At 21.2% G+C, this 13,902-nt stretch overlaps 3 protein-coding genes across 7 annotated transcripts; 2 read left to right on the forward strand and 1 right to left on the reverse strand.

Annotated features, from left to right (window-relative positions):
* The first annotated feature begins 1,499 nt into the window (after positions 1-1,499).
* LOC122720386 (Golgi membrane protein 1-like) lies at positions 1,500-4,738 on the forward strand. Of its 2 annotated transcripts, XM_043947070.1 has the most exons (6): positions 1,500-2,198; positions 2,460-2,754; positions 2,840-2,915; positions 3,237-3,407; positions 4,141-4,209; positions 4,425-4,738. In XM_043947070.1, exons 1-6 carry the CDS (start codon positions 2,032-2,034, stop codon positions 4,517-4,519), a joined length of 873 nt encoding a protein of 290 aa, XP_043803005.1. In that variant the 5' UTR covers positions 1,500-2,031; the 3' UTR covers positions 4,520-4,738. The 2 variants fall into 2 exon arrangements, with proteins under 2 accessions (XP_043803005.1, XP_043803004.1); XM_043947069.1 differs by lacking the exon at positions 3,237-3,407 and having other exon boundaries at positions 1,519-2,198.
* On the reverse strand, positions 3,090-8,633 carry LOC122720385 (GTP-binding protein Rit2). Of its 4 annotated transcripts, none has more exons than XM_043947066.1 (6): positions 8,174-8,633; positions 8,034-8,105; positions 7,835-7,908; positions 7,546-7,737; positions 7,282-7,425; positions 3,090-3,445 (listed from the first exon to the last, which is right to left on the reverse strand). In XM_043947066.1, the coding sequence occupies exons 1-6, from the start codon at positions 8,313-8,315 to the stop codon at positions 3,374-3,376; spliced, it is 696 nt and encodes a 231-aa protein (XP_043803001.1). In that variant the 5' UTR covers positions 8,316-8,633; the 3' UTR covers positions 3,090-3,373. The 4 variants fall into 4 exon arrangements, with proteins under 4 accessions (XP_043803001.1, XP_043803003.1, XP_043803000.1 ...); XM_043947068.1 differs by lacking the exon at positions 3,090-3,445 and adding an exon at positions 6,932-7,225; XM_043947065.1 differs by lacking the exon at positions 3,090-3,445 and having other exon boundaries at positions 6,932-7,425; positions 8,034-8,090.
* Positions 8,634-9,778: 1,145 nt separating this feature from the next.
* Positions 9,779-13,578, forward strand: LOC122720423 (protein DENND6A). The gene is made up of 9 exons (XM_043947150.1): positions 9,779-10,544; positions 10,657-10,953; positions 11,046-11,318; positions 11,393-11,578; positions 11,640-11,887; positions 11,971-12,161; positions 12,216-12,484; positions 12,566-12,778; positions 12,888-13,578. Exons 2-9 carry the CDS (start codon positions 10,804-10,806, stop codon positions 13,086-13,088), a joined length of 1,731 nt encoding a protein of 576 aa, XP_043803085.1. The 5' UTR covers positions 9,779-10,544; positions 10,657-10,803; the 3' UTR covers positions 13,089-13,578.
* Positions 13,579-13,902: the final 324 nt, after the last annotated feature.

The raw sequence follows: 13,902 nt of genomic DNA on the forward strand, positions 1-13,902 counted from the left end.
AACACGAATGTGTTTTTTGTTCGAATAAGAATATAGAATAAAATTTTTTTATTATACTTGGCTTCTAATGATAGATTTCATAATAATAAAACCATATTTTATTAGTCAAATTGAACTGTAAAATAAATATTGATATCTCAGAAATTATGATCTCGATAATTATCTTTTTATACATTTAAAATACAAACTTTCATAAGTTGTCGAATTGTGCGCCTTTGGCACAAAGATAACGATAATATAATTTACGTATTTCTATAAAATATATGTAATGTTTGTTTTTTAATTTTTTAATTTTAATCATAATACTAAAAATTATATTGAATCATAAAATTAATATTCCTGTTAGTGGCAATATTAAAATATATAATATCAATATTTTCTCATTTTTAAATATATATATATGTATATCTGATGATTTATTATCTTTTATAAATATCGACAAAATGATACGAAAAATATTGAAATGTGATAAAATATTGTATAATTTTTCTAACACATTTAAAAGTATTTACTGTTTAATTTTATTGCGAGTATAATATAAAAATATATCTATCGGACTATTATCTATTTTTTTTTTAATATCAAATTAGTATGAGATAATATAAGGATTTTGGAAGATAATTTATTTTATTTTTTAATGTAATTCTTTGTAAAATTATTTTCTACTTTTTTAAATATTTGCATTTTTGAATAATTCTTAATAAATATATATTTATTAACTCTTTGTTTGATAGATGGCATTCTTATTTTATTCTTAATAAAAGTAACTTTAAGAACAATATATATCGCATTGTTAGATTTTCAGTGTAATATTCTTGTAGTCACATTCCAAGAATAAATATAAATAAAAAAAGCAAATAATGAGAAAAGATAAGTAAACTAAAAATTAAAAAATCAGTATTATTTTTAAAGTACTTTAAATGAAGAAAGATAAAAAGTGCGAATAATGAAAAAAAGATAGAAATAGAATAAGAATTGAGAATTAGCGCTATCTCCCGAATATTAAAGATATCTTTTTAAAGCCAGAATAAGATAGAATAAAAATTGAGTATTAGTGCCATCTCTTGAATACTTTTAAAATATCTTTTTAAAAACAAAATATCAAGAGATGGTGTTATTAATTTTTAATCTATCTCTATTTTTTTTTTATTTCATTTATTCCGGAGATGGCGCTGATATCATAATTTTTATTCTATTTTTATCCTTCATTGCATTGATCTCTATCTTATCCATGTTTATTATTTGTGTATTTAAGATATAATTTTAATTTTATTTAAAATAAAAATATAAAAATATATAAAATATATTAAATATAAAAAAATATATGTATGTAAATATATTTATATATAAGTTTGTAATAGAAATATGTAGATATAAAATATAAAAATCGAATTCGATTTCATTTATTATCATTATATATACATATGTATTTAGATAAGAATTTCTATTATTAATAAATATGTTCTACGTATGAAAAATACGAGCACCTACATATATATATATGTATGTATGCATATGATATATATTTGTGATTGCATAGTTAGCCGTCACCAGTTGTTCAGTTACCATTTATTTCAGTATAATGAATATATACCGAATTGATTTTAAATCGTTTTAACATTGATGTCATGTTATGATTGCCAACAAATAAACGAAGTTGTTCGATATGTGTTAAAAATCACGACAGATTAAAATATAATTTGATTTAATATTTTTTGTGATAAAATGCATACATACCATTGTCAATACCGGTAGTGTATACTAGATACGCCCACAACACATTAAGTGTATTTGCTTTTATGAAAATTTTATGAAAATTTAAAAAAAAAGTCTTATCAAAATAAAAAGTTCGAAACGTGCTATTATTTTAATTGCTTTGAATTAATTGTAAGTAATGAATTGTGACACTTGATAAGGCTATCTATTTCTTCATCTCTAAAATACGATTGATATATAGTGATTAATTTTTTATACACGTGCAAATTTTCAACGCACATGTATATTTGTTAAATAAAATATAATAAATAAGGAATGGGAATTGACAGTATGAGAGTCGGAGGAGGCCGATGTCCTCCTCTCCTCGTTGGAGGACTTCTCGTTGCTTGTTTAATGCTCATTTGCAACTGGTGGACTTTATCTTCTGAAAATATCGAATTAGTTAGACAGATTGACGAGTTGAATGAACAACTTAAAATTAGGTATTGTTATAAGATAATTAAAATAATTTTATATTTATATAAATTAGTTTATTACATATTTTATTACATCATCCGTCATTATTTTTAAAAGTTACTTATTTATAAAAAATATAGTCACACTATATAATTCGTAATAAATTCTACATCTTGAAGTTTGAAATTCTTAAAAAACTGATTTAATAATTGACAGCAATCTAATATATTATATATATATTATGGTGGTTATACTATGTTAATATTCATATCAATATTATGTTTTAGTGCTGAAGAAAGAGATCAATGTGTTACATTACGTGGAAATTTAGAACAAAGATATAAGCATGCAGAAGATGAAGTAGCATCACTTCATGTACGTTTGGAACAACAAGCAGATTTAAAGGAAAAAAACGATAAATTGGAAGATTCTGTTAATAGATACAAAAATGATTTAGATTTATTGAAGTTAAATATTACTAAAACTGCCACTTTGGAGACAAGGCAGGAAAAAAATAATTTTAATATAGAATTAAATTCAACACGAGAAAAAAATAAAAAACTACAGGAGGAAATAGAACAGGTATAATATTAATTATAAATAATTTTGAAATTTTATATCTTAATAAATAAATTATAAATATATATAATTATTAAAATTTTTTTAGTTGAAAAATGATCTTGATAAAATTAAATCTACATGTAATCTAACTACTCAAAAAAAAACTGTATTTATTCCACAAAGTAAGTATTTTATATGTTTCATTAAATTTTGACCTATTTTATACATTTTTATATGTTTGATAACATATAAAATTAATAAAATTAAAATAATTTGAAATGTATATAATTTAAATGATTTATTTTGATACTTTTTTAAAATTACAAAAGAATTATTTTTCATTTACATCTCCTTAAGCAGTTTTTCTAATAATAATTCTTTGAATTGTTTTAACATATTTATAAAATCAATAGAAATATTAATACAATTTCCATTTTGTTTAATTTCTGCATATTATCAATTGACTTAGTATTTTATGATATTTTGGCATTTTGCCAATTTAGCTACAAGAGAAGTAATTAACAAGATTCAGTTGGATCCTGTTCCGGAATCAGCTGTAAGAATATCTTTAGCTGGTCAACGTGGTTTGAAATACCATGGAATTCCAATTCTTCCAAAAGATCCACCTGGCGCTGTGCGCCTAAAACCTCGCTTCTCTGTTACAATGCCGAAAGGTAGTGATATGTTTCTTCTGTCTCAGGAGAAAAGAAATCTATCACAAAAATAAAACAGCACTTATTCAGAAATTCTGTACATAAAACATTGTATTTTTGATGCATTTATTATACCATTAGGCTTCTATTTAAATGAATTTGATAAGGCTTTCTAATAAATACTTACACTGCTTATCTACTTAATATGTAGAATGATTTAAGATGTGAATGAAAAAATAAATTTTCATGTATTATAGAAGTATGTTATATTTTAAAGTAAAGATATTAAATTGAATACCAACAATAAAAAAATTATAGATTATAATTGTAGTATCATTTTTATTTATAATACAAATTATTAAAAATTATAGAGAAAAATTATTTATAATATTTGATCTTAAATTTTATTTTATTCTATGTATTTACATTATTATATTAAAAAATAAAAATTATATCATTTTACATTATTTATTTGAAATATATTATAAAATACTTTAATTTATTATTTAGATTTAATATATATTATAAATAATTAATATATATATATATATATATATATATATTTATAATGTAATATAATATAACATATATACATATATAAACTAATTGGAGAGGGCTCACTAATGCAAAAATTATTAAAATGTTATATACTAGCAAATAACATTTTGTAGAATATATGGATATTACAAATTCTCATAAATGTTTTTTATTATTTTATATTAGAATAGTAATAGTTTATATGACTTTTTTTCAGTTCAGATAAACTCAAAAATCCAAAAGAATAATGATTCAAATGGAGATATGGATGATAATCCAGATCCTGGTAAGTATTTATTATAATTTAATCATATTACATATTATCATTATAACTTATTTCTTATCATTTATCATGCAACAAAGTAAAAAATTTTTAATAAATGTACAATATATGCAATTTGTTTTTTATAATAATAAATTTAATTATAATAATTATAATAATAAATTTAAATAATAAAAAATTTAAATTATTTTATTTTTATTGCAATTTTTTTTATATAGAAATTAGTAAAACAGGAAATAGAGGAACAGATAGCAATGTAATAGAAAGTGGGAGAGATCAACATACATCAAATGGAAGACTCAATGGAGACTGATAATGAATAATTAAAAAATATTTCATACAATGAATAAAAAATATGTCGATCATTTATTAAATATAATTAAATTATAAATATTTTCAAAACAAGAAATGTTTTGAATCTTTTGTATAGTTATAATCATTAATTTATAAGTAATAATAGAAATTTGAAAATAATTTGCAATCTTTTATAGTGCACTTATAAAAAACAAAATATATATTTTTTAACAAAATAGGAAAGGATTTCTAAGATTATATAAATATTAATTTATTCCAATTATTATAGAATATTATATATATAAATTTTTAATTTTGTTCATTCTTTATATTGTTATTAAATTTTTTTATCAAATTGAATGTAAATAAATAAAATAAATGTTTTTAATATCCTACTTTGTATTTATTTAATTTTCGTGTAAAATATGAAAATTGAAAGTATCTATGCAAATTATATTACGTAATATCAATTATTATAGTAAAATTATATATTTTAGATTACAATTACAATTTTTTAATATCTCCAATTAGTTTGTTAAAATTACAATTCATACATATTATTTCAATTACTTCAGTATTTTATTTCAATTATATCAAATTTATTGCTCAATTTTAAAATGAGCACGCGTATCATATGTGCGTTTTTAAAAATTTTTTTTCTATTTAAATTTTTTTGTCAGTACATCATAAATTTACATTTCATTTAATTATTTTATTGTATTGTCATTGTAAAATGTGTTTCTTTTGTATTTTTTAATTAACATTTATTTATTTAATTTATATGTAATATATTGCATGAACGATGAATGAATATATAAATTGTTTTCCATCGTTGTTAATTTTAAAAATTTCATTTTCATATGTATATAGATATACCTAGTTTAAATATAAAAAGAAATAATATATTACATAGAATTACATACAATCTCTTATTATTATTTTGAAAAATAATAAAAGAAGATTAAACACATTTTACATGTTTCATATATACATAAATTCCATATTGTATTTTGAATCGCTATGTATTAATTTTTATTTATTAATACTTTCTACTGTATTAGGACAAAATTATTATTGATATATTGATAATTGATTATCAGCTTTGACAATAATACTTTGTACTTATTACTATAAAATAAAAATCAAAATTACTATGTTAACTATTAAAATAGATTAAATATTAATATTCAGATTTTTTTTATTAGTAAACTGTTTATAAAATGTTGTAACAAATATAATACCAACATGTATAAATATTTCGAAGATATGATAAATATAAATGATCACATTAAACTATATGTAATCAAAATTCATAATTGCATCTGTGAACTGTAAATTATTGCATGTTTAACAAAATGCAAAACTTGACTAGGAAACATTAAGTAACGACTAGACATTTAGTATATAAACTTACATTTAATAACATTTTTATGTACTGACTTTTGCCATTATAGTTTTGTTCTATTATCTGGCAACTATATAAACTATATAAAGTATATTCTATTAATTATTTAATCGATCTATGATATACATATTCTAAAAAAAAAAAATCACGTATTCTCAAGCTGCATAAATTAAAAACTTCAAAAATTAATAAATATTAAGACACAAAAATAGAATCTATTAGATGTATAATTTTAAAAATTTCTTAGGAGCCGTTTTAAAAGTATTAATAATTTATAAACATAAAATTTATAGATTTATAATGCATGTTAGTATTATTTCTTTAATTTTTAAACATAAAAATATATTTATATATTCTTTTTTGATTGGAAACTTTATGCAAATTTTAAATATATAACATGTTTAAACTTTACAAATTATTATATAACTTTCGTATATTCTCTCTTTGTAATAATGTAATTCAATATAAAATAATTCATAATTTCTATTTTTGCAAAATTTAAATTAGTATAAATAAATTTTACTTATTAATATTCTAATTCATTAATTCAACAATTATTTAGCATTATAAAGCTTTTCATTCATCTCACATGTACAGTATATTCTGCATTTACAAGATCTTTATTTAATATTTCATTTTGTTTTAACATGAAATATTAAATTCTTTGGTCATATTAAATAAATTGTAAATTAGTAATTAGAATTTAAATCAAAGAAAAATGATTATTATAATTACATTAATTTAAGAAAACAAAAGTAGAATACTTTTAAGGTAGGTTAGATATTGAATTATAATAAATTAATTATTGTTTTTAATAATAACACATTTTAAAGAATATTAAAAATTTTTCTAATAAATAATAATGAAGAAATTGGAGACAGAATTATAGATACTTTATTAATTTTATACTAAAAATTTTTCGTAAAATATAATATTCTTATTACTTATATTTCATTTTATACTTTTTTAAATATTAAAAATAATTAAATTTAATAAAAGATATTATTGCAATATTTATAATAATATTTATAATAAAAATGATGAATTATAGTCTATATTTCATGTCTCCATTACTACATTGAAAATATAATGGGGTTAAAGATAAGGCAGTGAGATGTTATAGAATCAATCCTTAGATTAAAAGACTATTATGAAATCTAAATGAATCATAAAAAATTTTGTTCGTTGTGTATTTGTAAAACTTTAAACTATTTATGCCACGTTTTGTTAATTTAAGATAAACGCTATCAAAAAGATATTTATTAAAATAGTTCAATTTAAGGAGAGTAATGATGATTGTTAACATGCCTTTGTTTTCTCCTAAAAATAAAGGCAAGTATAGAACGAAGTCGCCACCAACGACTATGTTTACGTACTGAATTTCTTGATCTCTCTTTAGCTCGAATTTGTCTGACTAATGAATAAAATGCATCATCTATGAATTGTCTAAGAGCTGCAGATGTTTCATAAAAGGGACAACCAAGTTGCTCAGCAAGTGCTTTTCCTTCTTCTGTAGTTACCTATGTTGTTTATTACATTAAAAATGTTTATTACATTAATATTAATGTTTATTACATTAAAAAAATCAATGAATTCTAGCTAAGATAAAAACTAATATAAATAAAAAACTAATAACTTACCTTTCGTTGATGTTGTAAATCAAATTTATTGCCAACCAATACCAATGGTATATCTTCATTAGCTCTCACACGTGTTATTAATTTTCGATATTCCAAAGCTTCCTGAAAACTATGTCTATCAGTTACAGAGTAACATATCATAAAACCTTCTCCACATCTCATGTATTGGTCACGCATAGCTGTAAATTCCACCTATATATAAAATATATATATATAAAATTATAATATATGATTAATATGATTTTTTATAAAATCATCATTTTTTTTCTTAAATCAATAAGATTCTAACCTGTCCTGCTGTATCCAATATATCTAAAAGTGCAGCTTCACCATCAATAACTGCTTGTTGTTGATATGAATCCTCTGTCAATAATAAAAAAACATTAAATGACATATTACTCCAAAAACTAAAAAGTATTAAGAAAATAATTTCATAAATATTTTTAAACATTTCTATTATTATTGCAATATATGAAACAAATTCTTACCTATGGTTGGATCATGATAATCAAGAAAGCTATGACTGACAAATTGTAATGTGACCGCTGAAAAAATCATTTCTGTAATATACATATAATATAATATATTTTTCTTTTCTAAATAAATGATATAATATAAATTATATTACCTGATTTACCAACACCACCATCACCCAAAATAACAATTTTGTAAACTCTAACTCCACACCTAGTAGTAGGTTGTGAGACTACCGGTACATCATTCTTGCCGTTCAAGGCTACACTCTTATCCTGCAGGATGCCAGCTGACATCGTTAAAAAATTTCTGTTTACCGATAACTTAATGTTTGCTACGATTATAACAAACTCGTACTTTTACCAACTGACTGACATACTTGGTCACGTATTGGAACACGCGTATAGACACACCCGTATCGGCTATGAGATCGGGACAGATACGATACATGTTTGATCACGATTGCAAGCCACTTTTTTTGTAATAGCTCTGAACTTCACCAAATAATACTTAATGCCTAAAATTTATGTTTTTTCAATTAGATTTAGCATGACTGAAGATCATAAGCTCACCGAGCTTGACAGAATATGACAGTCGCAAAGATTAAGCACGCGCGCAATTGTGCATTCAGGGGCGTATCCATTTGCTCTATTGTTAGTATAATAGATCTGTTTATACATAAGTACATATATGTATATATATCTAACTTTACTGATCATTTTTTAATAATAAGAGTAATTTAAAAAAGAAAGCATTATTTATTATAAAAACTTCAATTTTTAATAAAATTTGATTAATATATTAAGCAATATAAACAAATAAAATAAATATTTTTATGTTATATTTTATCATAATGGATTTTAAATTTTTATAATATATATAGTATATCTGAATATATTATAAATTAAAATTGAAAAATAAAAAGAATATATAAATATATTAATAAATTAAAATAATTATAATTTATAATAACCTAAGTTATTATAGAACAAATTTATTTTTATTCGACTACATCATATTTATTAATGGCTTTTATTTATATATTATAATTGTTGTTATTATATATTATAATTATTATGAAAATGTTAATGAAATTCAATTATGAAGAATTTTTTATATAATCTACATGTATATGTAGATATATAAAAATACATATATACATGTGTCTATTGCAATTATGTTAAATCATAAATTTTAATCAACATAAAATAATATAACGGTGCAATTCATTTAGAATAGAATTATGTATAGAATAATATATGAACATCTATACAAATTACTTATTTTATATAATAATATACAAAAATTAATTGATTTAACTAATTATATTTTATTCTATATCGAAACGAAATTTATCTCGTATAAATAGAATTATAGAATGTTAAAATTTTTATTTGCACATTTTTTATGATAATCTTATTTTATACTTTCTCTTTAAATATATTAAAATTATTTATAATATAAATTATATATTAATAATTAAATTTATTAAATATAAATTTTTTATTATATAAAAATTAAACATATGTATAAAATGAATGATAATAAAAGATATAATTTTTTAGTATTTAGTATTAAATCTTTTTAATATTTTTATAAAAATAAAATATGATGTATACAGAAATATATGTATATAAAAATTATGCTTATTTTTATTAATATTTTTAAATTTATTAATATTTTTAATAAATTCTATGATTAATAAGTCCGATATATGTTATAATTTGTATATAAATAAATTCATGATTTAAGCTAATAAAACATTAGTATATCTACGACTTAATATGTATATATTAGAAGAATAGAGTAATAAGCAAATTTCTCGTGACCAAAGTACGAGGTATAATTGCACTGATTGCAATATATATATATATATACATATATATATATACATATTATATGCATATATATATATGTGTATATATATATATATAGTATTTTTTGATCTGATGTTATTTGAGAAGATTGACGTGTTCAAATAAAATTTTTCAAAATACTTATATGATAGGTTTCAGAGGTTATAGAAATATTGTTATAGACACTGAGCATTATGAAGACTTTCTCTAATAAAGCGAGACAGAATATTGAATACATACATACGCAGATACTTTCAGTGAAAAAAAGTACTGGTGTAAATATTATTCATAAAAATTTTCCTTTCTATGCCATTATTTTCAAAACTCAACTAAAATGTTTGACAGATTATTATTATCACAAGATGAAAAACACGTGGTCATTTTAACAATTGTGTGTAAATAGTAAATAATAATGAAATAAGTGTACATAATAACCCTCGTGTTTTTGAGTTTTTTGATTCTTCAATTAATATTTTTCCCTGACATTTTGGTCCTATATTCAATGATAATAAACATAGTTTAAAAATGAATTAAATGTTTTAAATATCATTAAACAGGGTAAAAATATATATATATGGAAGTTAAAAATAATTATGAAATTATTAAAATTAAAAAAAAATTATCAAAAAGAAAATTTTAATTTAAATTTACAGAATGTATAACAAAACTGTAAGTTTTTGTTTTTAAATTAACATATTATAAAATATAGTAATAATAATATTACATATTTTTTTAAAAAAGGATATAAAATATATTTTAATATAATTTTATTATTTTTCAGATATTTAAATTCCTTTATAGGAATTACATAGCTTTATATACATTAAGTTATAAGTTGAATAAAAATTGTTAAAAATTGTTATTTAACAAGATATCAAGTGACATGGTCTTTATCATATGCATGTGGTTATATTAATCAAATCCTAAAATGTCAGTTGCCTCTTGTTCAAAAACTAAAAGGATGGATAAAATAAATAGTAAAGAAGAAATGATTTATGGGAAATGGGAATGTTTTCATAATTGGATACATTGTATATGCATTGTTACTTTTGATCTTGAATTAGGCCAAGCTATAGAGGTATTCTTATCATATTTTATATTTAGTTTTTAATATAATATTTTTAATCTATAAATATTTTATTATTTCTAATAGTATTTTTTTTATTATAGGCTATATATCCATCTCATATCAAATTATCTGAACAAGAAAGATCTAATATTTGTTATCTTGCTTTTCCTGACTCTAATTCTGGTTGCATGGGAGATACACAATATCATGTCAGAATAAGACAAAATGGAGCTATACTTCAAGAGACTAAAGCCTTAAAAGAATATGATAGAAAATCTCCTCCATTTTTACAATGTGATAAAGATTATTATTGGGGTTATGTATATTTCCGTCAAGTAAAAGATAAATCTCTTCCAAGAGGATATTTTCAAAAGGTTTATAATATATAATAAGATAAAGATATAAATGCAGAATTTTAAATTTTAATAATTTTATTTATATATATTAGAGTATTGTTATAATTACAAAACTGCCATTTGTGAATCTCTTTGGTGAATTATGTGCTTTAATTGCACCTGAATTTTTTGAAATGGGCAATACAGTGATGGAAGCTATTATAAGAGAAATTGACCAATGGCCATCTCCAACACCTGGCCAAATAGTGCATTTACCACTTATAGGTGTTTTATTTCAGGTAGAAAAATTTCAATAATTTAATTTTATTCATTATGAAAATATGATGATATTCATTTTAGACTTATATCCCAAATCAAAATTATAAAGCAACTGCACCTACAATTGCTGCCATGGATCATGCGCCAAATTTTCATGCAACACGAAGACTAATTTTAACATCTGCCTATGAAGGAGATATGTTTAGAAGTTTAGCTAGTGTTGTAAGTTATGTACATTTATTATGGGAATTAGTATTACTTAGTGAACCAATTGTTGTTATGGCTAGTTCACCTACTGGTTGTTCTGAAATGGTTCAAGCACTTGTTGCGTGAGTATTTTATTATATTTTAAAAATGATTATAAAATAATTACAAAAAGAAAAGAAATAAAAATTTAATTAATATTTTATAGAATGATTGCACCATTAAAATATTGTGCTGATCATCGACCTTATTTTACAATTCATGATTCTGAATTCAAAGAATATACTACAGATGCTCCATCACCACCTGCTGTAATATTAGGTGTAACTAATCCATTTTTTGCCAAAACTCTTCAACATTGGCCTCATATTATAAGAATAAGTAATGGAATTAATAATGGTGAGTTTTATGAAATAATGTAGGAATAGAGTATATAAATTTATTATATTTTAGAGAATCAAAGATACAAAATAAAAAAATCGGAGAATCTTAAAGTATTAGATTCAAAACCAGGAGTTTATACACAATATAAACCTTTCCTTCAGAAAGACAAAACTATATTGAAGAAATTATTTAGAGGTATACAAACAAAAAGACCAGGAGAAGCACAAACAGCTCTTTTAAAACGTCACTTAATAGAATTGACTGAAAGTTTTATGATACCTCTTGAAAGATATATTGCAAGTCTTATGCCATTACAAAAGGACATATCACCTTTTAAAGTAATTATTATCTTTTTTTTTTTTGTTTTGTTTTATATTCTGAAAAATTTGAATAATATATATTAATTATAATTATTTTAGGCTACACCCATACCTGAATTATTTAATCCAGATGATTTTTTAGCTACTTTAAGTAGCGCTGGACCACAATTAACTACTGGTATAAAAGGAGATTGGGTTGGATTGTATCGACGATTTTTTCGTTCACCTAACTTTTCTGGTTGGTTTCATACTAGATACACAGAATTATCACAAAAGTTACAAGTCATACAACTTGAGGCATTATCACAAGCGGTATGTTAAATTATAAATTATATAAATATATGAAATTTTGTTCTATTTTCCTTCAAATTTTTATATTTATTTTTTAATTTTTTAAGTAAATTATTATCATTATTTATAGGATTTAAAAACTTGGGTACAAGGAAAACAAGAGGTAGAATTAGTAGATATGATTCTTAGAATTCGACAGAAATTAGAAAAAACTTATATTGATGAAGTACCTATAGGAAATTCTGTAAGAGAAAAGCTTCAAGAAAGAATAAATGACATCACACATACCTTACCAGATGATTTGAAAGATATTTTGAATCATGAATCTTGACATTACGATTATTATATTAATTTTAAAATTCGGTAATCGCTATTCAAGTCATCAATTTAATGAAAGATTTAGGTCAAAAATATTTCTTAAAATTGCTCTCTAATGGTAAATAATTAACAATTGAATTGAAAGAAAATAATATTGATAAAAATATATAGAACATATAAAAAGCAAAAAAATATAGGAAAATAATTATGTTTTGCATTTTTAAAAAAATAATTTATTTTTATTTGTGATTTCATTTTTTTATTTAAATGATTAAATACTCCAAGATGGATATTACAGGACCATATATTCTTTTTATATGTAACATGAAACGTGATATAAAAGTCAATAATGGTGCGTGAAATATTCCATAGGTGCAACTAAAGACTTATGAATAATAACTCATATTATTATTCCTACATGAATAAAATATTAGATATATTCATGATACTTTTTTTTTTTTATAAATGATTATGTTGTTTCATAATATTTTATAATTTATATGTGTTATATTATAAAATTTTTTCTTATTGTATTGTATTTAAATAATTTTTAATAATTTTGGACTCCCATTTTGAATGTCCAAAAAAAAATACTTTCATTTCAAAAAATGTAAATTCTAATCATATATAAATGTAACAGAAGAAATACTAATCTGTTACATGTATATATGTATTTAATTTGAGATCTGTAAATATTGATATGAATGACAAAATATAATAAAGATTTATTTTAATACTTTGGTGTTATTATTATTATTAATTTTTAGATTAAAGAATATAAATAAAAAAAAGAATATAAAATAATATGTAAATAGCATACTATGATA

Source organism: Apis laboriosa, unplaced genomic scaffold (assembly GCF_014066325.1).
Source record: "Apis laboriosa isolate Shangri-la unplaced genomic scaffold, ASM1406632v1 scaffold12_cov154, whole genome shotgun sequence".
Classification (NCBI taxonomy): domain Eukaryota; kingdom Metazoa; phylum Arthropoda; class Insecta; order Hymenoptera; family Apidae; genus Apis; species Apis laboriosa.

Bases quoted from the DNA above. Each gene is read 5' to 3' on its own strand.
- LOC122720386 (XM_043947070.1), top strand. From the start codon at position 2,032: ATGGGAATTGACAGTATGAGAGTCGGAGGAGGCCGATGTCCTCCTCTC. The intron at 2,755-2,839 runs GTATAATATTAA...AAATTTTTTTAG, and splicing joins TACAGGAGGAAATAGAACAG to TTGAAAAATGATCTTGATAA. The intron at 2,916-3,236 runs GTAAGTATTTTA...TTGCCAATTTAG, and splicing joins AACTGTATTTATTCCACAAA to CTACAAGAGAAGTAATTAAC.
- LOC122720423 (XM_043947150.1), top strand. From the start codon at position 10,804: ATGTCAGTTGCCTCTTGTTCAAAAACTAAAAGGATGGATAAAATAAAT. The intron at 10,954-11,045 runs GTATTCTTATCA...TTTTTATTATAG, and splicing joins AATTAGGCCAAGCTATAGAG to GCTATATATCCATCTCATAT. The intron at 12,779-12,887 runs GTATGTTAAATT...CATTATTTATAG, and splicing joins TTGAGGCATTATCACAAGCG to GATTTAAAAACTTGGGTACA.
- LOC122720385 (XM_043947064.1), bottom strand. From the start codon at position 8,315: ATGTCAGCTGGCATCCTGCAGGATAAGAGTGTAGCCTTGAACGGCAAG. The intron at 7,738-7,834 runs GTTAGAATCTTA...TTTTATATATAG, and splicing joins TATTGGATACAGCAGGACAG to GTGGAATTTACAGCTATGCG. The intron at 7,426-7,545 runs GTAAGTTATTAG...TAAACAACATAG, and splicing joins ATTTACAACATCAACGAAAG to GTAACTACAGAAGAAGGAAA.